We start from the raw sequence: 24,033 nt of genomic DNA, 5'->3' as shown, positions 1-24,033 counted from the left end.
TAAGCAGAAAGATAAAGTTAGAGATTGAGGAGCCAAGCCTCCAGGAAAAAGAGATCTTGTAGAATTGAGCCCCACACTCAGCCACATTCCCCTCAAGATGTTTGATGAGCTCCACAACTGCATGGCCCAGGAGACTACGAAGCCAAGCAGAAAACCTCTGAAAACTATAGCAGACTTTTTAGCACCTTGCATTACCAGAGAGACAAAGATTAGAGTTGAGTGTCTGCCTGAAAAGAGACCCCCTCCATACCCCAAGTCTCTGTAGAAATCCTTGGAGGACTATGCCCAGGAATGGGGGCAAACCAGAGATAGATGACCCTGATCAAAACTGTAATGCAGCCTTGAGTGAGTGCAGTCCTTGAATAGACTAAAGTTCTTAGTTGTTCTCTCCCTCCCTAGCAAAGGAAATACTGATCCTCTGTCTGAAGTAAGATAACATCATCCACTTTCAAAAAGTTTTCTCAAACGATGTCTGACAGTCAACTGAAAATTCACTGGCATGCCAAGGACAAGAGTGAATAGAAATCCAAAAAAAACAATATCAGATGATCAGACCAGGATATAACCATGATAATATTTCTTTAATGTGAAAGAAAAGAAAATATATCAAATACAAAAATTTTACTACAGAGTCTAGAATCTATAAGAAATTAAACAAATGGAAATTATGAAACTGGAAAATACAATAACTGAAAATAAACACACTATAAATGGGTTTGACAACAGATTAGATATAGAAGAATAGAAAATTAGTGGATTGGAAGACAGATCTAAAGAAAATATCCAGACTAAAGCAGAGAGAGAAAAAAAATTAAGAGGTGGAGAGAAAGAGAGATACATATGAGACATGTGAGGAACCACACTCTATGGTTGAGGAAAGACAAAACTCCACAGACTCAAAATGCTTTGCAACCCTAACCAGGATGAATACAAAGAAAATCACACCTAGGTTCATCAGTGTAAACTGCTGAAAATCAAAATCAAAAACAATACCTTAAAAACAACAGGAAAAGAAAAAAATGACCCTTGAGGGAACATAATATATATGACAGTAGATATTCCAAAAAAATACATGGAATCTGGAAGACAGTGGAATAGTCTCTTAAAAATTTTTTTTTAAATATGGGCAGGGGATTGTTAAACTGTAATTTGATAACCAGAGAAAATAGCTCTCAGAATATTGGGCCTAAATCCTGGCTCTGTAATTCTCTGGCTATGTGAACTTTGGCAAGTTATGGAATTTCCTTGTGCCTTATCTTAAAATGGGAATAATCAGAATTCCTCTTCCCGAGGTGGTTGTGAAGTTTAGACAAGTAAAAAGACAAGAAGCACTTCATAAAATCTGGCCCTTGGCATGTAATTAATACCTGCTAGCTGCTATGTGGTAAGTTTTGTGAGAAAACACACTTTTAGGTGGCATGACCACACACCCCTACTCCCTAATAATTAAGCTGAGGAACATAAGAAGGACCTCAAGGAACCCACCTGTGATGCTGAGGTGGAAGGAGATCTTTCAGCCCCTGGCCTCTCAGCTGTATTCACCCAGCATCTACCTTGCCTACCTGATGCGCCACCAGCCTCGGGGTGCAGCCCTTCCTTGGTCTCCACACACACTTTTGAGCTTGAACTCAGTTTCTTTCCTTCCTTGAACCATATCACCTCTGTCTGGGCCAGGGCTACCTCACAGCTTAGCATGGTGTTCACCCCCACCTCAGCCTGTACTTCCCTGCATGCTGGATGCTCCTTGGCAAATATCAGTGTGGCCTCTGGGGACAGGGAGGAAGACGAGACAATCAAATTTCTAGAATTGGATGAGGGCCCACCTTCTGGATCTCAAAACCATGATGCCTTGGCCACAAGCCAGTCCTATTCCTAGCTTTCTCAACACAGAGAACTTCACACTCAGAAGATGTACAAAGAAGGGAACAGGTTAGTTCTCACAATCTAAAGGCTCCCAGTTCAATAATTTTCACACTGGTATATGTTACAGTTCAGGCTCTGGCATCTACTTAGCACCTGTGATCTCATAATTACCCTAACAGAGAGAGGCATAATTTGTGGCTGGCATATCACAGCATTGGTATTTTCAGGGAGAATTTCTTATACCATGTCACCAAGAACAGGCAATACCCCTGAGTCACAGGAACATTAATATGTTAATGCAGTCTACAACTTCTAGCAGGCCAGTCACCATTAGTGTAATCAAATCCTTGGCCTTGGGAAACAGATGCTGCTTTTTATTAACTTACTCTATTTGCTTGACATCACATTACTCTAGAACAGAGGTCCCCAATCCCCGGGTCACAAACCAGTACCAGTCCACAGCCTGTTAGGAGCTGGGCCTCACAGCAGGAGGTGAGCAGTGGGTGAGCAAGCAAAGCATCATCTGCTGCTCCCCATTGCTCCCCATTGCTCCCCATCACTCACATTACCACCTGAACCATCCCCCCATTGCTTGCATTACCGCCTGAACCATCACTTGCATTACCACCTGAACCATCCCCCATAGCTCGCATTACCGCTTGAACCATCCCCCCTCCCTGGTCCGTGGAAAAATTATCTTCCACAGAACTGGTCCCTGGTGCAAAAAAGGTAGGGAACCGCGGTCTAGAACCCATTCTACTACTCTAGACTTGATTTTCTTCTTTATAAAGTATATTCATTGGTAATTCTTTCAGTGAGATTTTATGAATGATAAATTCTCTCCATTTACTCTCTGAAAATGTCTGTATTTCACTTAACTTTTGAATGATAGTTTAGCTGGATACAGAATTCTAGATCAACAGTTATTTTCCCTCAGTGCTTTGGAGACTATAACATCTTTTCTGTGCTCTTCATTGCTGCTGAAAAATCTACAGGAAGAATAACTATCATCCCATTGATCTTTTTTCCCTTTGGAGGTTAAGATCTCCTCTTGGTTTTTGGCCTTCTGGAATTCACTAGCTGTGACTTTTTTTTTTTTTTTTTTACAATTCCCATTATTTCTTATGAATCTTGAAGTTTAGGATTCATGTCTTTTACCATTTCTTAAATTTCTCCACATTATTTCTTTCATTATTTCATCTTCCTCATTATCTCTAGTCTCTCCTAGAAGTCCTTTTAGACATACGTGTGGCCTTCTACTTCTCTTCTCTATGTCTGTCATTATCTCTTATTTTTTACCTCTTTGTGATTCATCCTGAGTAATTTTCTCAGATCTATCTTCCAATTCAATAATTCTATCTTCAGCTATGTCTAATTTGCTGTTTATCCCTCCACTGAATTGTTATTACAAAAGTTGTGTTTCTTATTCAAGAAGTTTCATTTGGTTCTTTAAATCTGCCTGTTCTTTTTCCTAGTATTTCACCTTTTCTTACATTTTCTAGTCTTCCATACATATCTTTAATCATTTTAAGTAGACTTATTTGACATACTCTTTCAGATTGTTTCTCTATCATCTGAAGTTCCTGAGTGGAACTTCTGATCTTCTAATATTGCTCTTGTTTGTAAGTTCCAACTCTCATTTATATTGGATCATTCTTCTGGTGCTTAGATAATTCCTTTTATTTCTTATATGACTTAAAATACAAATGCATAAACAATAATTATAAAACTATAAAGTTAACAGACACACTATGTATGAAGACATAACTTGTCACATTAACAACATTCAGCTTGGGGCACAACCTGTAAAGAAGCAGAGTTTTTCTATTGAAACTAAGATGATATAATTTCAAACTTGATTATTACAAAGTTAGATGTTAATGACAATCCCCAGGGTAATCACTAAGAAAAAAATGAATGTACATATACATAAAGAAATGAGAAAGTAACAAAAATGGCACACTAGAAAAAATAAATTAATCATAAATGACAATAATGGAGAAAATAATGGCAAAAATATATGACATATAAGAAACAAAGAGTAAAATAGCATAAGGAAATACTTCCTTATAAGAATTAACCTAATACAAAATGAATTTTTAAAATGCTGTCTACAGGAGATTCACTTTAGATCCAAAGATACAAATAGGTTGAAAGTGAAAAGATACTCCATACAAATAGCAATCAATAGAGACCTGAGGTGGCTATACTGTCAAACAAAAGGAAAAAAACATTACAAGACATTATATTTAATATATACAGATATAGATTAAGGATGTTATATATTGATTAAAAGGGTCAATTCATCAAGAAGATACCACAACTACAAACATAAGCACAACTAACAGGAGAGCTCCAAAATATATGAAACGAAAACTAAAAATTAAAGGGAGAAATAGACAGTTCTCCAAGAATAGTCAGAGACTTCAGTACCCTACTTTCAATAAGGAAACCAGACAGATCAATAAGGAAATAGGACATGAATAACACTATACAAGAAACTAGACCTAACTGACTTACAGAGGACACTTCACCCAACACCAACAGAAGACACATTTTACTCAAGCACATATGGAACATCCTCTAACACAGACCACATGTTAGGCCATAAAACAAGTCTCAATAAATCTAAAAAGACTGAAAGCATACAAAGAATCTTTTTGACTATGATGGAATGAAACTAGACAGCAATACTAGAAGGAAAACTGGAAAATTCAAAAGTATGTCAAAATTAAACAACACACTCAAAGGAGAATTACAAGGAAAATTAGAAAATATTTTGAGATAAATGAAAATGAAAACACAGCATACCAAAACTTACGAGGTGCAGTGAAAGCAGTGCTCAGTTTCCTGCCATCCATAGCTATAAGTTATAGGCCTATTTTAAAAAGAAGATCACAAATCAATAACCTAACTTCATACCTTAAGAAACGAGAAAAAGATTAAGTTAAACCCAAACTTAGAACAATGAAGAAAATAAAGATTAGAGCATAGATAAGTGAAATGGAGAACACAAAAGCAATAGAAAGAATCAAGGAAACCAAAAGGTGGTTCTTTGAAAAGATCAACAAACTTGACAAAATATTAGCTAGACTGACCAAGAAAAAAGATAGAAGACTCAAATTATTAAAATCAGGAAAAAAAAAAAAACTGGGGACATCAATAAAGACCTTACCAAAAAAAAAAAAGGATTAAAAGAGAATACTATGAACAACTGCACACCAACTAGATAACTAGATGAAATGGAGAAATTCCTAGAAACACATAAACTATCAAAACTAACACAAGAATAAATGGAAAAACATCTGAAGAGACCTATAACAAGTAAAGAGATTTAATCAGTAATCAAAAACAAAATGAGAGGCATCCAGACTGGAAATGAAGTAAAACTACCTGCAGATGACATGATTTGTATATAGAAAATCCTAAGGCATCCACAAAAGAACTAATAGAGTGAATAAATGAATTTGGAGAAGCTGCAGGATATTAGACCAATATACAAAAATCAATTCTATTTCCATACATTAGTAATGAACAATTTTAAAATGAAATTAACAAAATTCCATTTACAGTAGCATCAAAAAGAATAAAATACTTAGCAACAAACTTAACAAAATAAGCACAATTCCTGCACACTAAAAACTATAAAACATAATTGAAAGAAATTTAAAAGACCAAAATAAATAGAAAGTCATCTCATATTGTGGATTAGGAGACTAAGACTGTTAAGATGGCAAAGAGGACTTCCCTGGTGGTCCAGTGGTTAAGACTCTGCACTTCCACCACAGGGGGCACGGGTGTGATCCCTGGTCAAGGAACTAAGATCCCACATGTCACATGGTGCAGCCAAAAAAATAAAATTAAAAAAGAAATCTGGGGCTTCCCTGGTGGTGCAGTGGTTGGGAGTCCGCCTGCTGATGCAGGGGACGTGGGTTCGTGCCCCGGTCTGGGAGGATCCCACATGCCTCAGAGTGGCTGGGCCCGTGAGCCATGGCCGCTGAGCCTGCGCCTCTGGAGCCTGTGCTCCGCAACGGGAGGGAGGGGCCACAACAGTGAGAGGCCCGCATACTGAAAAAAAAAAAAAAGAAATCTGATACCAGTCATTTGGGTACATCCCTGGCGGTGCAGTGGTTAAGAATCTGCCTGCCAGTGCAGGGGACAAGGGTTCAATCCCTGGCCGAGAAGATCCCACTTCAGCACCACAACTACTGAAGCCTGCATGCCTACAGCCCGTGCTCCGCAACAAGAGAAGCCACTGCAATGAGAAGCCTGCGCACCCCAACGAAGGGTAGCCCCTGTTCACCACAACTAGAGAATGCCTACGTGCAGCAACAAAAACCCAATGCAGCCAAAAATAAATAAATAAATTTTTAAAATAAAATAAAAAGATGGCAATATTCCCCAAATTGACCTACACATTTTGATGCAATCCCAATCAAAATACCAGCTGCCTTTTTTGCAAAACTTAAAAAGATGATCCTAAAATTCATGTGGAAATGCAAGGGACCTCAAATAGCCAAATCAATGTTGAAAAAAAAGTTAAAGAATTCACATTCCCAATTTCAAAACATACCACAAAGCTACAATAATCAAGACTGTGGTAGACATATATATCAATGGAATAAAATTGAGAGTCCAGAAGTAAATACTTAATTAATGGTTAATTGACTTTCAACAAGGATGCCAAAAAAATTCAATGGGGAAAAATTCTTTTCAACAAATGGTGCTGGGACAACTGGATATCCAATGGAAAGGATGAAGTTGGACCCCTAACTCACACCATACACAAAAATTGTCACAAAATGGATCAAAGACCTAAATACAAGGGTTAAAACTGGAAAACTCTTAGAAGAAAACATAGGTGTCAATCTATTTGACCTTGGATTGGGCAACGATTTCTTAGATGTGACATCTAACACACAAGCAACCAAAGAAGATAAACTAGATTTCATCACAATTTTAAAACTTTTGTGCATCAAAGGGCACAATTAAGAAAGTGAATGGAAGAAACTATTTGCAAATCATATATCTGATAAGGCTATACTATACTATATATAGGATAAGGCTATACTATCCAGAATATATGAAGAACTCTTTCAACTGAGTAATAAAAAGATAAATAATTAAAAAACAAGCAAAGGATCTGAATAGACATTTCTCCAAAGAAGATACACAAATGGCCAAATACATATGAAAATATGCTCAACATCATTAGTCATCAGGGAAATACAAATCAAAACCACAATAAGATACCACCTCACATCCACCAGGATGGCTATAATCTGGTGGTTCCAGGCATCCCGGGGTTTGTGACTGAATCACCCCAATCTCTGCCTCCATTGTCATTGGCCATGTCCCCGTGTATCTGTATCGCGAATATCCCTCTTCTTTCTCTCAAAGGACACCTGTCATTGGAGTCAGGGCCCACCCTAATCCAGGGTCATCTCATCTTGTGATCCTTTCCTTGATGTTGTCTGCAGAGACCCCATTTCCAGTTAAGGCCACATTCTGAGTTTCCAGACAGACTTCAGGGGGACACAACATTGACGACTTGCCTAAGGTCACCTGTCTCTTAAGAGGCAGGAGTGAGGTCTGACCATGTTCACTCTGATCCCTCCACAGCCTGCCTCGAAGTCAGTGTCCAAAACCAGGGCACAGCCACCCTGATGTGGGCATGGGCCAGTGCCGCAGGACAGATCCCTCAGCAGAACCAGGCCAGCCACACCACCAGATGCCCACCTCTACCACCCTCAATGTTCCACTGCTGAAGCTGGAAGATTAGGACTCACTTTCCCAGGTGTCTGAGCAAGGCATGGCCGTCGGACCCACACAGTACTAGGAGGCATAGGGAAAATCTGCTGTGGGCTCCTCAGAGAGCATCTGTTCTCTGAATAGAAGAAAGAGCAGATGACACCCTGTGCTAGGTAGGACTGCCTCAAGATCCGTGCACCACCGTATGCATGCACCTTCTCCAAGCTATTCCACCAAACACTAATCCAGGCGCTGCTGTGAAGGGATTCTGCAGAAGGAATGTAGGTCCCAGATCAGTTGACTATGAGTTCATTAACAAGGAGATTATCCTGGTTGGGCCTGACCTAATCAGGTGAGACCTTAGATGGGAGGGGGTTCTTCCTGGCCAAAGAGATTTGGAGCATAAGAGCGAATGGACATGAGGGGCCATGTGGCAAAGGACCTAAGGGCAGCCCCTGGCTGCCAGCCAGCCAGGAAATAGCCTTAGACCCAGAACCACAAGGAAATGAATTCTGCCAGCAACTTGGATGAGCTTGGAAAAGGACCCTGAGAGAACTCAGCCAGATGGCATATGGATTCCAGCCCTTGAGACCCTGAAAAGAGAATCCAGAATCCACATCTTGAATTCTGATCTATAGAACTGTGAACTAACAGATGGGCATTATTTTAAGCCACTGAGTTTGTGATAATTTACTGCACAGCAGTGAAAAGGAAAAAAACAAACACACACACAATCCTTACATGTTCTTCCCACCTTGAACATGATGGCTGGAGCTAGGGAAGCCATCTTGTGACCATGAGGCAATAAGCTTTAGAAAGATCTTTATCTTATGCTCAAGAAAGCAAAGATCTAGACAGATAGAGCCTGTGCCCTTGTGGTAGATTGTTAGAAATTGTCCCCAATTAACCAGGGGACTCCTCATCAACAGTGAGGTCTACTTCTCCAACTCCTTGGAACTAGGCTGGCCTTATGTCTGGCTTTGTGCAATAAAACACACAGAATGTAATATTCTGGGACTGGTGAAAACAAATCTTAACAAACCCTGTAGCATCTCCTAATCCCTAAAGGGAACCCAGCCAGAATATGAAGGAGCTCAGGCTACCCACATGGAGAAAGAGGCCTTGAGAATGAGATGTCACAAGGAGAGCATAGCCCCAGAGGAGAGAACAGCATGGTCCCAGACAGGAATGGGCCCAGACAACATCACTAGAAGAGAGAGGCCTGTCATCACAGCCAGCCCCCTGACTGGGACATCAGACACACAAATGAGGCCAGACTGGATCCTCCTGTCCCAGTCAACACCAGGTGGAGCAGAGATGAGCCACCCACGCTGAGCACTGCTTGAATTCCTGCCCACAGACTGTTCCATTGGGCCACTAAGTTCTGGGGTTATTTGTATAACTGATTCGGGCCTGATGAGTCAGCTGAGCACTGCCATCACCCGCAATGAAAACAGGCCTGGTTCCCCCAGGCCTGTTCCTATGAAATGGTCAGCTGACCTGTGACACCCCAGGCGGAAGGAGACCTTCTGCCCCTGGCCTCACAGCTGTACTCCCCAGCGTCCCTATTCCCCACCTGCTGCACCACCAGCTGCCGGGTGCAGCCCTTGGCCTCCATGCACACTTTTGAGCTCACACTCAGCTTCTTCCCATCCTTGTACCATGTCACCTCTGTCTGGGCCTGGGCCACCTCACAGCTCAGTGTGGCACTGGCCCCCACCTCGGCCTGTACCTCCCTGAGTGCTGGCTGCTCCTTGGCAAACATCGCTGAGGACTCTGGCAACAGGGAGGGATACACAGCAGAGGCTCTGCCAAGGTGAGGTTTCCCAAGTCCTGGAGCCATGACAGAGCTTTGCTCTAGACCCCAGGCAGCCTCGGATCCCCCCCCCCATGAGGCTCCTTTGTGATGAGGTGCTGCACATGGAACCCTCCATGGGCACAGATGGTCCAGGTACCCCAATCCCTCCTGGGTGTGATGGAAAGCAGCCTCAGAGCTCCATGATGGGCAGCCCAGCCCCAGTGCCTGTGCTCAGATGGAAGGAGGCATGGGCGGCATGGCAGAGACCCTTCTGAGGGCCAAGATGGGGCAGAACTGGACTTGGAGAATCTGCCAAGAGACCTCAATGGCTTTTAGAAAGAGCCAGGGCCTCAGATTCACCAAGATCCAAATCTGACCTTCCAAGGACACTTCCAGCACTTTCTAGGTCTGCTCTGCCTCATTTCCTCATCTTTAAAAAGAGGACAAGGGCTTTAAATTTCCTTCTTATCTTTTATTTTCCAGGCCTGCATTCTTCACCTATATATATTAGTTTCATGGGTCGTTTCTTCACCCAAATTCAGAAGTAACTGCCCCTACCCCCAAGTATTCTCAGAAGAAATGAAGGGAGAGACAGCTTGGCCTTGCAAGTGCTGCACAGCTGGATGCAGCCAGACCTGCTCCCCACACACCAAGCCTGGGAGGCAGTGCACTAACCACAGACACGCGACCGGAAGTCCACAGAGTCCTCGCCCACTTGGCACAAGTAGGTGCCCTCATCCTGCATGGTGACTGTGTGCCCACGTCCTCCTGTGAGAAGTACTGGCAGGAGTGACCAAGCTCCACCCCATCCTTGTACCAGTGTACACACATGTGGGCCTCTGAAGTTTGGTATTCAAAGTGGGCTGAGCCCCCGGCCATGGCATCTACACAGCCACCAGCCATGTCCTTGTGCAAAAAAGGATGTAAGGCCTACAAGGGCACATGGGCAGGTCAGGGGGCCGACAGAGCCCTAACCACACACGTGCCCAGGCAGCTAGCAGAGGAAGGTGCTCAGGGCTTCAGGATCATGGGAGACACTGGCCCTCGCCCAAACCTAGGCCGCTTCAGAGACAGGGCCAGCCTCAGCTGCTGACTTTCAACCTCCCAAGTGCCACCCACTCATAGGAAGCTCCTCCCCTACTGAGCAGAGTGTCTGACCCCTACCCTCCCAACGGGGTTGGCAGGGTCCCTGGTTCCCCACCCTACCCTCAGGGGGTCACCTGAGCCTGCCTGACCCCCTACCCTCGTCACAAGGTCAGCAGAGCTGCCCAGACTCCTGCCCTCCCCACATGGTCACCTGACTCCATCCCCCCCCCCCCCCCCGTCTCCATAGCATGGGCTGAGCACCCCACACACACCCCTGCCCTCCCCACAGGGTCACCTGAGCCTATCTGACTCCCCACCCTCCTCAGGGGGTTGGCAGAGGCCCTGATCCCCCACCGTCCCCACGGGGACAGAGAACAGCGGCTCCTGCTACCCAGGTCCCCCAGAGCCTATCCAGAGCTGGGGGACAGAATGCGCGGCCCTGGCCACGGCGGCGGCCCAGGGAGGACATGAACACACACACACTGGTGTCACCTTGCACCAATAGTTGGTAGGTGATGCGGTCCCCGTGGCTGACACACTCATACAGGCCTGCGTCTTCTTGCTTCACGTCCCGCACTAGCAGTGCCCGCTGCCCGGCTGACGCCTGCACCTCATACTTGGGGCCTGGAGACAGTGCGTGTCCGTCCTTGAGCCACGTCACAGCTGCAGCCTGGTCCGATAACTCAGCCAGGAGCTGGGCCTCCTCGTGCAGCCGGGCCAGCACCTCCCGTGCTGCCACTGCTGCTGCCGGACCCTTGGTCGTCAGCCCCAGGGCTGCTGGAAGTCACAGACAGGTGGAAAAAGGGGGTGTGGGTGAAGGGGGAAGTGGACAGGGGGGAGTGGAACGAGGCAGAGTGAGCAGAGGGGGAAGAGCCAGATATGGTGGAGGGGAGTCAGAGAGGCAAGAAAGGCAGAGACAGGACAAGAAGTGGCATAGAAGGAATCAACAAAGAGGGAGGAGGGGAGAAGGGGAAGGGAAGGGGGGCATACAGACAGAGAATTGAAGCTTGGCGCCATCGGGGACACTTTAGCCCCTCTTCCACTCACACCCGGTGACCTTGCACACCCCACCACCTGGCCCCACTTCATCCAGCAGCCCGCCTGCCCCAGGAGCAACGACAGATCTTCCGAGCCCTGAGACCCCAGGGACCCCATCCCGCCCCCACTCCTGGAGGAAATGGGGCTCAGAGGGGCCCCAGGGTCATGGGATGGGGTCCCCCTACCTCGGACCTCCATGCGGATGCTGCTCTCGATACCATTGGCCACGAACTTGAGCTCAGCCCCGTGCAGGCTGACAGGCACCAAGCGAATGGTGAGAGTGTGCCGGGTGCCATCACAGCGTATCACATACACACTGCTGGCCTTCAGGGCCTGCCCGTCCAGGAACCACTCCCCTGCTGAGGCCGTAGTGAGGTCTACAGAGAAGGTCACCTCGCCGCCTTCCACTGCCTCTACCGCCTTCAGAGGTGTTTTCACAGCCAGCTGCGGGGCTGTGGGATGGGGGCTTCAGGAAGGAGCTGGGCCCCTGCCCTCCTCTCCTCCAATGCCTGGGCCCAAATAACCCCTGCTCTAGGAAGTCCACTGGACAAGCGCATGGAGACCACGAGCAAAAGTCAGATGCAGGGTGGAGTGAGGACAAGTTACAGCCACCCGAGATCCCCTTCAGATCCCACAAACCCAGTGTGGCAGGGCAGCTGTGTAGCCCAGTGCCCGGGGGCTGTTGGATACAGATAGGTTCCTGTGGGGCTTGAGTCCTGTCTTTGGGTCCCCTGGCCTTCCCACAAAAAAGTCTTCAATAGCATCAGGACCCTGGGCCCACCCCACTGCCGTAAAGAGGACCCATGAGTCACTCTGGCCTCTCCAAGGCTGGGCCACACTCTGGGTCTGGGTGATTCAGGGGCAGATGGCCCCACAGGTTGTTACCAGGGTGCCGGGGAGAACAGAACCTTCCACACTTACCCAGGTGTACAGTTCCCGGGAACTCAAGGTAGGGGCTGTGGCCAAAGCTGTTCACAGCTGACACCCTGAACTGGAATTCCCCCTCCTCGGCCACACCAGCCACAGTCAGCTCAGGCATAGCCACCCACTCATCTTCATGGCACCGGCTCCAGGGGTAGGTGCCCACTCTCTTCTTCTCCACCAGGTAGCCATCGATAGCAACAGGGCGGTCCCCATGGGGTGGTGGTGACCAGCCAAGGGTCACGGAGCTCTCTGTCCTGGTCTTCACCACAGGGGCCTCAGGAGCACGCAGGAGCGGCCTTCTGGGGGCTGAGCAGAGCACGGGCCCATGTCAACAACTGGGAACCCCCTCCCCAAGCCCTGGCTCCAAGGTCACAGTAGGATAAAGGGGTTGTCACAGAATTCCCAGTCCTCCCCAGGGGCACTGCCCTGGTGGTCTGAAATGGCCTCAGCCCAAGGGGACTGCCAGCCCAAGAGGACATTGTGAGCCCATAACCCCAGTCTCAGCTCTGTGGCCATTTCTCTGTTTGCAGTGGAAAGAGTGCCCGGGCTTCAGGGGCCACCCTGAGCTGTCCACGTGGCCTGGAAAGGAACTCTTTCCAGTCCTCAGCCTTGACTCCATTGGGATCTTGGGCTGGATGATGGTTGAGGCAAGGCACAACGACCCTTCCAAGGGTGCTGAGACCCACGTGCAGGGTCCCTATCCCCAGCAAAGGGCTGACCCTGGGGGAGCCAATCTCAACACCAAAGGCCACAGAAAGAGGACACACCCACAATGTCACCCCCTACACGCCGTGCTTCTAGAACAACCTGCACTTTCCAATCTGGTTCACAGGGTGGGGGGCCACCAGGACTCCTACTTTGCAGATGCCTAGTGTGACCACAGTGGAGGAGGGTGTCAAACAAACCATGATCCCCAGAGAACCAGAGCTACAACCTAGGCATTCCCTGCCCCGCACGGCGCTCCCCGCAACAGGCGACAACTCAGAGCAGGGCCCAGTGGACTGTGGGCAGTGTACCCTCTGTGTGACAGGTACTCCCTAGGCCCTTACCTGACACGCAGAACTGGGTGGACGTCCGGCAGCCCCCAGCCACAAAGGCCACCTCACCGGCATCATCCAGGCTGCACTGGGAGACGGTCAGCGTGTGGCACGTGCCTTCGGCAGTAATGGCCACTCGGCCCCCAGCCACCACCTCCTTCTGGTTCCACAGCCAGTGGATAGGGCCCTCTGGCTTGGCCAGCTCCACACAGAACACGGTCGTGTCTCCCACTCGCCCAGCTGTCTTCCTCGGGAGCTTTCGAAGGAGGTTGCCTGGGGTGGGCAGAGGAGCAGTGGGGAAGGGGAGGGGGAAGGGCTGCAGCTGGTCAGAGAGACCCCTGTAGGCCTGTCCCACCCCTACCTCCTTCCCGTCCCTGTCCCCCGAGTGCCCACCCCACCCCTTCCTGACACACCCCTCGTGCCAGGGTCCTGCCCGCCCCACCCGCCCACTACCTACGCCGCTTGCCCAGCTCCTGTGAGACCCAGACCCTGCCCAGTCTCTGGGCCCCCTGCCCGCCCACCTTGCACCGCCAGCTCGGCCACCGTGCGACTGCCCTCTGCCGTCTCGCAGATGTACACAGCATCGTCATCGGAGGTGACGTTGAGCACAGTCAGCCGGCGCTCAGCGCCTGCCTCCTCAATGAGGTACTTGGCACCAGCCCACAGCCGCGTCTCCTCCTTATACCATGCAGTCTCCATGGGCGGCTGCGGCACCTCACACTGGAACGTGGCCGACGCTTTCTCTGGCACCTCCAGGTCCTGCAGCCGCTTTCTGAAGGGCACCTTGGGCTCTGCGGAAAAAGAGCTCAGGTGAGTGGGGCGCGGAGAGGGAAGAGGGGCAGGCAGGAGGGGTGACGGAGGGGGCGGTCAGGGGGCGAGGAGGAGGGTGAGCAGAAGGAGGGGGGCAGGGTAAAGGGACGTGTAAGGCTGGGGTGGGGGCAGGGAGCCAGGACAGGGGTTGGAGGGGCTTTGGGGACAGAGGGTGGTGGGTGGGAGGGCAGAGGAGCTGTAAGGAGGGGACAGAGGGAGGTAGGGGTATAGAAAAGGAGGGAGGACAGAGGAGAGGGAAGAGAACTTAAAGGAAAGAGCCCCCCGCCCAAAATATAAGGAGAAGTCTGGAAGAGAAAAGGAGAAATGAGGCAGGTGAAGCCACAGCAAGCAGCCCCACTGAGCAGGCCCCTAGGCTGGTCCTGGACAGGCAGGATGGGTTGGGTTCACACAGCAGTGAGGCCACTGGACAAGTACTGGCCTGCGGAATTGCTCAACTCCAGGAGCGCACTTCCGTGTGAAAAACGAGGAAACTGAGGCACACACACAAAGGTTGAAGCGCCCTGCTGGAGATCCTACAGCTGGTAAAAAGTGGAGGTGGGACTCCAACCACTTCAAGAGGCTGGTCTTAGGAAACAAGAGTAAACAGCCCTCCAGCAAACTCTGATGGTGTTGCCTACAGCTGCCCCGGTGCCCTGGGGGAGCCCCCAGACCTGGACATGAGCCTGCAAACTGACTCAGAACCACCTTCAAGCTGCACCCTGGTGCAGCCCCAGCCTGAGGCCTCCGACAGCGCAAGGTTTGCCCTTGCTCCTGCCCTCCTTCCAGCTCTGACAGGGAGACCCCCTTAGCATCCTGTAGGAGGGGTGGAGAGCCTGGTCACCCTCAGCCTGGAGAGAGCAGGCTCAGCCACTGGGCACCCTGACCATCTCCCAGAGGGAGGGGGTGTTAGTGACAAAGCACTTTGTTGTATACTCGTGTTACTCTCACAAAGACAATGGAACAGAACAGCGAGAGCTGCCAAGACCTCCAACCACGGATTCCTCTACCAGACAGGCACAGGGTGGGGAGATGGCTGCAGCAGCCAACGCTGGAAGGAAAAGACAGGAGGCCTGGGGAGGAGCCTCTGCCTGTGCTCACTGCGCACAGTGATCTTGTGCCCGGCGCCAGGAGCTCACCTCGCACGACGACTAGCACGGAGCTGTAGGTCTGGCCCACAAGGTTGGACGCCGTGCAAGTATAGAGGCCACAGTCTGACTGCTTGCAGAAGAGGATCTTGAGCACGAAGTTCTCCTGCGCGTCCTCATACACCACATGTCGCCGGCCCTCGGCCACCAGCTGCCCATCCTTCTTCCACACTATCTCAGGCTTGGGCTCACCCGTCACGAAGCAGCTGAGGCGCGCGTGCTTGCCCTCAGTCACCGTGCAGGTGCGCGTGCAGGCGCTGGGCGGCGAGGCCGGGGCGCCCTCGGTGCGCATGGCCTCGCGCCGCAGCTGCAGGTGCGCCAGGAGCATGGCTGTGGAGGCCCCAGGCGGGCAGTCTGTGTCTGTTTCCTTGTCCACTGAAAGTCCGGCGGCGGCACTAGCGGCGCCCAGCGGGTTCTCCGCGTGCACCGTGTAAGTGCCGCTGTCGCGCGGCCGCGCAGCCAGGATGCGCAGCGCGCTCGCCTCGCCGCTCGCCTCCACGCGCACTCGGGGAGCGTCCAGCGCGCCCAGGCGCCGCCCATCCTTGGCCCAGCTCACAGACATCGGCGGCGAACCGCGCACGCGGCAGCGGAAGGTGGCCTCGGCTCCCTCGCGCACGCGGATGGATGTGGGCCGCAGCAGAAAGTGGGGTGCCTGCTCGGCGCACGCTGCCTCGGCGTCCACCTGCAGGCCGACCGCCGCGAAGGCTTCGCCGATGGCGTTGCGCGCACGGCATACATACTGCCCGCTGTCACCCAGCGCCAGGTCCAAGATGGTGAGGCGGTACAGGTCGCCGTCCTGGGCCAGGCGGAAGCGAGTGCCCGCCTCCACCTGCTGCAGGTCCTTCTCCCAGCTGACCTGCGGCGTGGGGTTGCCCACGATCTGGCAGCTCAGCGTGGCGTCTTTGCCCACCGACACCACGAAGGCCTTGGGCTGGGTTAGGAAGCGAGGTGCACCGCTGAACGAGGAGTGATCCATGGTGGTGGGGGTGGGGGGAGGCGGGGGAATCTGCGAGTGGGGTGAGGGGGAAGGACAGAGTGGGGATGAGACCCTGCTGTGCTTAGAGCCCCCTGCCTTTTCCCCACGTGGCCACTTCACCTGTCCTGGAAAATCCAGCTTAATCCAGGGTAAAGCCCTCCACATGGCCCCTCTTCCCCATCCGGGTGCCGTCTCCCCTGACACATCCCATCTCTGCAGGTAGCATCACCAGATGGTATGGTGGTCCAGAAGTGTCGATTTTCCTCTTTCTGGACCCACCACCACCCCCCAAATGGGCTCTTTTTCATTGGCAGGAGCATCTCCTCCCTCTCGTCCCAGCGCCAGGCCTGCTGCCCCAACTCAAGGTCCAACTGAGCACCTGTCCCAAAACACCACACCAGCACCAAGCTTGCCCTCCTCCCTGTGCAGCATGTGCCACGCTGTACCTCATCACAAAGACCTTCCTTCCCTGTCCCACCTGGGCCACTCCACCTGCCAGTAGGTGTCCTGTCCCCTCCCCACACACTGTTGCTTCCTAGAGTCTGAAACTCCAACCTACCTAGTCTTCCCCAGTCACAGAGAGGCCACTCTCTGCACTCTGACAGGGCCTGGCTGTGGAAGCTCACAGTGAGTGCCCACTACTGGCCTGTCCCCTCTCTCTAAGGCACACCAGAGGTCACAGCTTCTTCACCCCAGCAGACTCTCGTACGAGCCATCTGTTTGGCATGTCCGCTTTGTTCCCCATCCTCCCACCTCGGTGACTTCCCCCACCCAAGCGTTTGGGTTCCACTGCAGGCTGTGTGCACAGCTGCCTAGCCCTCCTCACTGGGCATTCCACAACAGAGAGCCCTCTACACAGGGCCTGTCCCGCCTGAAGCTGTCCTGGGCCGGGTCACATCTCACCTCTCCTGGGATCCCCCTCCTCCTCTGGACCCCTGAGGGGGTGTGCTCATCAATAAGCAAAAAATGGAAATCCTGCAGCTTGTGGGGTGGGGGCTTCTCCAGCACACAGGGCTGCCCACCCCTCCTCACGCTGAGTGCCTGCTTCCTTCCCCCAGGAATTGGAATGGGGAGGGTCAGGGGCAGTCAGTCAATGGTGTGTCTGTGGAGAACAATCAGAGAATCCCCCAGAAAGAGGCAAGGAGTTCCAGGCTGAGAATGGGCTAGCCAGGCCCAACTGGGGTTCCTGCAGGTAACATAGTCACTCTGCAGATCTTAGCTGAGGCTCCACTGGCTGTGGCTCTGCCGACTGGACACCTTGCAGGGATGGGGCTGGCGCCATCAATGCCAAAGGCCCCAGGCTGACTCTGGCCTCTGCCCACTCCAGGTTGGGCACTGCTGGCCTCCAGCACAGGTGGGTGAGGTGAAACTGGGCCTTGCCTACACAGGGGCTTCTGTAAAGAGAGCCAACACAAATGGACCCCACTGGGCCCTGGGCTGTCCCCAAGTGCCTTAACTCTCTTCACCCCAAGAGCCGGGCCATCAGCATGGGCTGCCCACCATGGGACAAATGGGGCAACGTCCCCAGGCCCTCCAGCTCCCCATCCTGTGATTTAGGACCTAATCCCCTTAATCCCCTTCAAGGAGGTAAGCTGGGACCATCCTGCTGACTCACTGTGCAGTCAGCACCTCTGCCCCGCCCCCAGCTCCCCCATGGCCTGGCTGGGCTCTTGGCCTGGGAAGGACCTGGGCAGGTGGCCACCCGCCTCCATGGACACCCTCCTGGGCCTCAGCGTCCCTCTGTGGAAAGATTACTTTGACACCAGTTCCCCAGGGCCCTGAGTTCTGGGCTCTTCCCAGCATACCACCGCCTCCTGAATTACACAGTTGCTCTGTGGGTTCCCCAAGGCAGGACGTGGCATCCTCCCCCTGCCACACCCAGAGCAGCTGTGGGAGACAACTGTTCTGAGCTCATAAGTGAGTATATGCAGGGGGCAGGGGGCCAATTCCACAGCTGGCAGCCTCTGGGGGCCAGGAGGACAGGGATGGGGAGGGAGGTCTCATCTCTGCACATGCTCAGGGGGAGCCAGCTCTCAGCAGGTGCAGAAGGGTGGGCAGAGACCCCAAGAACCTCTAAAGCCACCGGGGATGCGTTCCCTGTCTAGGGCCTATATGCCCCACCCTCACTGCGGCAGACCCATGGAGGTCTAAGGGGGCTCACCCAGACAAGACACCCCTTGACACCCCATACCAGGCAGGCATCCCCACTGGGCAGCAGGGCCAAGGCACCCCAAGGTATGCCCCAGGACTCTGGAGCTGCCTTCATCCAAGCTGAGTGTGGGGCAGTGACCACCCAAGGCCCCTCTGGGCACAGAGTCACCTGCAGTGTCCTCCTCCTCCCCCTGCCATGTTGGGGGCTGGGGCTACTGGAGCTGCAGCCACAAGGGAAGAACAGGAGTTTCAGGAGAAGACACTGGGCCAGGACCTCAACCCCAGCTTCTCAAGGAAGCCTCTTCCTCTCACAGATGCCCACCTGGGAAGGCAGTTCCCTGTGGACCCCACTCGGGCTCCTTAGCCCCTTGGAGGCCCCAGCTTGGCACTGGCAGGATCTTCACTCTGAGGCCAAGACCCTCCCCCCTTGCAAGCCTGCTGGGGAACCTTGTGGCTGACCCATGCCACACCCACAGCCCCTCCATCCTTGCTTTTCCAGAACTTGGGGTCCTTGTGGGTCTTGGGCCATTTTCCAGATGAGTCCAGAGTGGGAAGTGGCTCACAGCCTCATAGCAGAACATTGGGCGGCCCCCTCCCAGAAGGCCTGTCCCCCCAGTTTGCCCCCAACCCTGTGGCCCCCACACCCTTCCAGAAAAGACTTCAAAGGGAAGCTCCCACAGTCTGTGCCTTTCCCTGAGACCCCTGGGCCTTCCAGCTTCCTGAACTCCAGGGGAAATTCTTTCCTGGAGTCAGGTGTCACTGGCCCTCTGGCTGTCCCCTCCGCTGAGCCAACAGGCCCAAAATAGCCCCAGCTGTCAGCGGGCATCCATCTCAACAGAGCTGGGGGCAGGGCCAGCCAGACCCTCAGGGCACTGGGCAAAGGAGGAGGTGGGTGCTTCTGATGCCCCCCTCCTCCCCCAGCTGCTCCCTCCCCACATGAGGGTCTGGCTCAGCTCACCAATGGGGCAGGGGCTAGAATCCATGGCCCCAACCCCAGGAGCAGCACCGCCTGGCTGAAACCCTACCCCAGGTCCCTCCATCCCCCAGAGCCATGACCTTCAGCAGAGCCGTCCTCAGGGGCACTGCATGGCCCCCCACCCCGCTTGCTCTCTGCCTCCTCACCTGTCTCTACCAGGGGCACTGGGCAGCACCCAGGCGAGGCGCTCAGATGCTGGGGCAGGGGCTGCTGGGTCTCACCTCCCTCCGAGGGCCCAGGACCGACAAAGCTCCCACCCAGCAGCCCGCACTCCTGCCGGTCCTCAAACTGGACAGGGACAAAAGGACAGGCGGGTGCTATCAGCTGAAGGAGACTGGGCCCGCCCCCACCCCGCCCCCACCACCGCCAGCCCGCCCAGCCGAGCTCCAAAATAGCCTGGGTGTCACTGCCCCAGATTTGGTTTCACCCCTGGCCCCAGGGAGGCAAAGGGCAGAGGCTCCGGGCGGCTGGGGGAGGAGGAGGCCTGTGTGTTCCAATAATGTTGCAGGTGGGGCAGGGGCCCCAACTCGTGAGGACCCCTGCTCAGACCAGCATCCTGGAGTGCAGGGAGGGAAGGAGAATGGGGGATCCATTACCACCCCCAGGAGCACCCAGGACCATCCCCCAGAGGGGAACAGAACCACCCCAAGATGACCAGTCACCTGAGAGTCCTGCAGCCTCTTGGTAGAGGCAAGCAGCTAGGAGCCCAGCACAGGTGCCCAAGGGTCGGCGCCCCTCCACGCTAACTACACATGCGACTGGGGTGGGTTCTTTATCCCTGGTCACTCCAGGCAGCACATGGCCTGGCTGGGTGTCCATGGCATCTTTACATGGGAGTGAGGGTCCCTGACACCCCATCCTGAGACCTTCACTTCCCAGGGACTAGGGACCCAGCCCCAAGGGGTGGGCAGGCAGGACAGGGGCAGGTGGTGTGGGTGGCACATGATGCTTCACATCCCAGGAGGGCTGCCCCCCATCCCCATGACTCCAGTGCGGCAACAAGGGTGAATGGGATGCTCGGCCCACCGAGGAGAGAAGGTGGGCTTCGCTTAGCAGGGGCCTAATGGGGAGCCAGAGAAGGCCATCTGGTAAGAGTCCTGGGGCCTCTCTTGGGAAGAAGCTGACCCACCAGTGTTAGGCGGTGAGAGAGCTGCTCTCTGCCTACCATCACCCCCTGCTCCTGAGCCAGCACCAGGGCATTATGTTCCTGCCCGGTACCCGCAGCCTGGGGGCTGAACCACGTCCTCAACCCATCTATGCCCTCTACACCCAGGCCTGTATCCAGTGGGAAAACCCAGGCTCTGAGCACAGACCAGTACCTGAGCTACCCAAAGTCTCAGTCAGCTCAGGCCACCAAAACAAAGACCACAGACTGGGGGACTTAAACATAGACATTTATTTTAGAGTTCTAGGGGCTGCAAGTTCGACATGAAGGTATTGGCAGGTTCCGTGTTGGCTAACAGACTTTCTTTCTGGTAAACAGATGGCACATTCTCTCTGTGTCCCAACTTGGCGGAGAGAGTGAGCTCTGATGTCTCTTCCTCTTCTCATAAGGGCAATAATCCCACCATGGGGGCCAACCCCATAACTTCATGTAACCCCATTCATCATCCCCCTCCATCCCCCTCCCTGCCTGTGGTCCTCCACAGCTCACCCTCCTCCTCTTCTGTCCTCCCTCCCTGTCCTGTGATCTACCTCCATGCCTCAGCTGCTCTTAGGACCAGCCCGACTCCACTCTGCTTGCAGACAGATCCCTGGTCACCAGCTACAGCCAATGGACCTACACATCACTGTGCACTTGAAAGATGTCAGCTCTCCTGGGTGTTCTCCATCTCTGCAGAGAAGGTGCCTAGTGCCCAACCGATGTATTTTTCAACAATCCACATACTTGCTGCACCCCATGGAAACTGCATCGTCCACCCCCATCATCCTTGGCAGGGAGAGTGGATAACATCACCCACCAGGTCACCTTGGACTATGAGTCACCCGTCAATCTGGGGGGACCACAGGCTTCAAGGGTCCTGGGCCCTATCTATCTTCTCTACCTGGCCTGAGACTCTTGTGCTAACATTCCCATGAGTAGAGTAAATGCAAAACCAAGTGGGTCCCCCAGGGTGTCTCAAATGTTATCAGGTACAAGTCCTGTGTGATCATGTCAAAAGTCTGTGGTTCCAGTGCAATTGTGAAGATGAAGTTGTATATTCTGGGGAGAAAGAGGGTTTTATTTCCCTTCTGAATGTTTTAAATGCTTGACCAGCTTGTGAATAACACAGATGAAAGAGATGCAAGCTCCCATATGGAAAACAAACACACAATAACACTTTGCAGTGTTTCATATCAAGAGTTTATTGGATCTTCCCTAAAATGGTGTTTTTGAAAATTTTACTGCAGAGAGACCTGAGGTTCAGAGAAGTTAGAATGATTTGCTTATGTTTATACAAATGACAGTGCTTAACCAAGTTTCTCCTGAGAATAAATGACAAACAGCCTGTAAGACCAGGGAGATGTAACAACTCAATGTATCACCACAGCCTGCATAACATCCTGGAACAAAAAGGGGACATTAGGGCTTCCCTGGTGGCGCAGTGGTTGAGAACCCGCCTGCCAATGCAGGGGACATGGGTTCGTGCCCCGGTCTGGGAAGATCCCACATGCCGCGGAGCGGCTGGGCCCGTGAGCCATGGCCGCTGAGCCTGCGCGTCCGGAGCCTGTGCTCCGCAACGGGAAAGGCTGCATCAGTGAGAGGCCCGCGTACCGCAAAAAAAAGAAAAAAAAGGGGACATTAATGGGAAAGCTGGTGAAATCCAAATAAAGTCTGGAGTTTGGTTTTGAAAAATTGTGTAAATGGTTAAAAATTCCTTGGTGGGGGTATGGGGGCAGGGTGAAAAAGCAAAAAGTTTGAAGAGAGATGACCAGGTGAAAATTCTGCACGTATGTAGGTAGATAAGGGTTTTTAAATCATACTATTGCTTTTAGTGGAGAAACTTTGGAAAGAATTTAATGCCCACCTATATTATAATGGATAAAGAAATGATTGTGTCATTGGGCAATGTGTGCTACACATCAGTTTGAAAAGTGAACTGGAATTGTATCCACAGGGCTAACTCTAAAAAACATAATGTCAGTAAATAAATTAAGTAATCAAATGAAAAAAAAAACCAATCCAAAGTCAGGAGCTTGCATTTCCCCGAGCCTCTGTTGGTCCCTGGTGTGCCCACCACCTCCCCTTGGCCACAAGAGGCTAAACCTGCAGCTGGAAGCTGAGGGAGGGGGAGGAGGGGCAGGTGGAGGGTCAGAGAGGAGCTGAGGCCAGAGCTAAGCAGGGGAGAAGAATGTGCCAGAAACACAAGGGAGGGAGGCCCTGCCAGGCAGGACAGCCTAGGTGAGGATCGCAGGACCTGCAGAGACCTCCCGGGGCCTTCGTCTGTCCACAGGACCTTTGGGATCCTGAGCTCAGAAGTGCAGACCCCGGAAACAGCCCCAGGATGTCCTCCCCATGGCAGGACTAGAAAGGGGCCCGGGGTTGAGGGGCCAGGAGGAAGAGAGGAACCCAAGGGATATCCTGGGCTGACTGCTGACCACCAGCTATGCAGACCGGCAGCGGGAGAGGCTAGCGACCGGGCCTGGCTCTGCACAGGGGATGGCCTTGCTCATCAGGTGGAAGTGGGGGGGCACCAAGAAGAGGGAGCTGGCTCTGGGCATACTGGGCTGGACGGGCCTCTGGGAGAAGGCGTCCGTGGGCCCCCGGGGACAAGGAGAGCTGGCACTGTGAGAGGCAAGGCCAGAGCTCCAGGGGCACTCACATCCAGAGGAGAGAGACCAAAGGGGTGAGGGGCTTATCAGCACCCCATTTGTCTTCCCATCCACATGGTGGACTGTCTCCTTTTGGATCTGAGTGCACACCCCATGCCAAGGCTGGAATTGTCCTGGTCCCCACCTGGGGACCTCGTTCCAGGATGTGTGCCAGTCACCTCCAGGCCTGAGCTTAGCATCCCCGCCAGGACCACAGTGAGCCCCAAGATAGGGGACTGCTTTCTCCAGTCCAAGGACCCCAACTGCCCAGGGGCCAGGCCCACGGCAAGGCGGCTACAAAACCCAAGAGACAAGACAAGTGCTACTGAGAGGAGGTTATCGCAAAATTGCACCGTGTGCAGTGCAAGAAATGGTGAGGCCCAAACTTGGTTTCAAGAAAATGCTACACAAGACACCACAGTTATTTGGAAGATGAAGCACCTGATTTCCTCAGCAACAGCCACAAAAGGTTGTCTCAGTGATTGACAGCTTTCCAAGATGTTAGGAGAACTGACAGCAGAGAAAACAATAAAATGGATCGTGCTTGACATCATGGTCGGTGTAGGTAAGACTGGCTTTTAGTGGAGAAGCCTCGAGAATCACCAGGGAGTAAATATGTGCCCAGGGCAGGAACGGAGCCCACCATCACCCACGTTCCAAGGTCAGAAACCACAAAAGGACTGAGA

At 52.1% G+C, this 24,033-nt stretch overlaps 1 protein-coding gene across 2 annotated transcripts in view; it reads right to left on the bottom strand.

Moving 5' to 3' along the window:
* OBSCN (obscurin, cytoskeletal calmodulin and titin-interacting RhoGEF) overlaps window positions 1-19,790 on the bottom strand; it is a 158,108-nt gene extending 138,318 nt beyond the window's left edge. For both annotated transcript variants that reach the window (XM_029216329.1, XM_029216330.1), the window contains exons 1-7: window positions 19,702-19,790; window positions 15,444-16,458; window positions 14,019-14,288; window positions 13,510-13,770; window positions 12,458-12,766; window positions 11,722-11,988; window positions 10,991-11,275 (exon numbers count right to left, since the gene is read on the bottom strand). In XM_029216329.1, the coding sequence (XP_029072162.1) occupies window positions 10,991-11,275; window positions 11,722-11,988; window positions 12,458-12,766; window positions 13,510-13,770; window positions 14,019-14,288; window positions 15,444-16,428 (2,377 nt within the window). In that variant the 5' untranslated portion in view covers window positions 16,429-16,458; window positions 19,702-19,790. The remainder of the gene's footprint in view (window positions 1-10,990; window positions 11,276-11,721; window positions 11,989-12,457; window positions 12,767-13,509; window positions 13,771-14,018; window positions 14,289-15,443; window positions 16,459-19,701) is intronic.
* Window positions 19,791-24,033: the final 4,243 nt, after the last annotated feature.

This window comes from Monodon monoceros, unplaced genomic scaffold (assembly GCF_005190385.1).
Source record: "Monodon monoceros isolate NGI ecotype Baffin Bay Population unplaced genomic scaffold, NGI_Narwhal_1 Super_Scaffold_12, whole genome shotgun sequence".
Classification (NCBI taxonomy): Eukaryota; Metazoa; Chordata; class Mammalia; order Artiodactyla; family Monodontidae; genus Monodon; species Monodon monoceros.
Note: the sequence above shows the minus strand (reverse complement) of the source record. Positions and strands in the feature narration are given on the sequence as shown.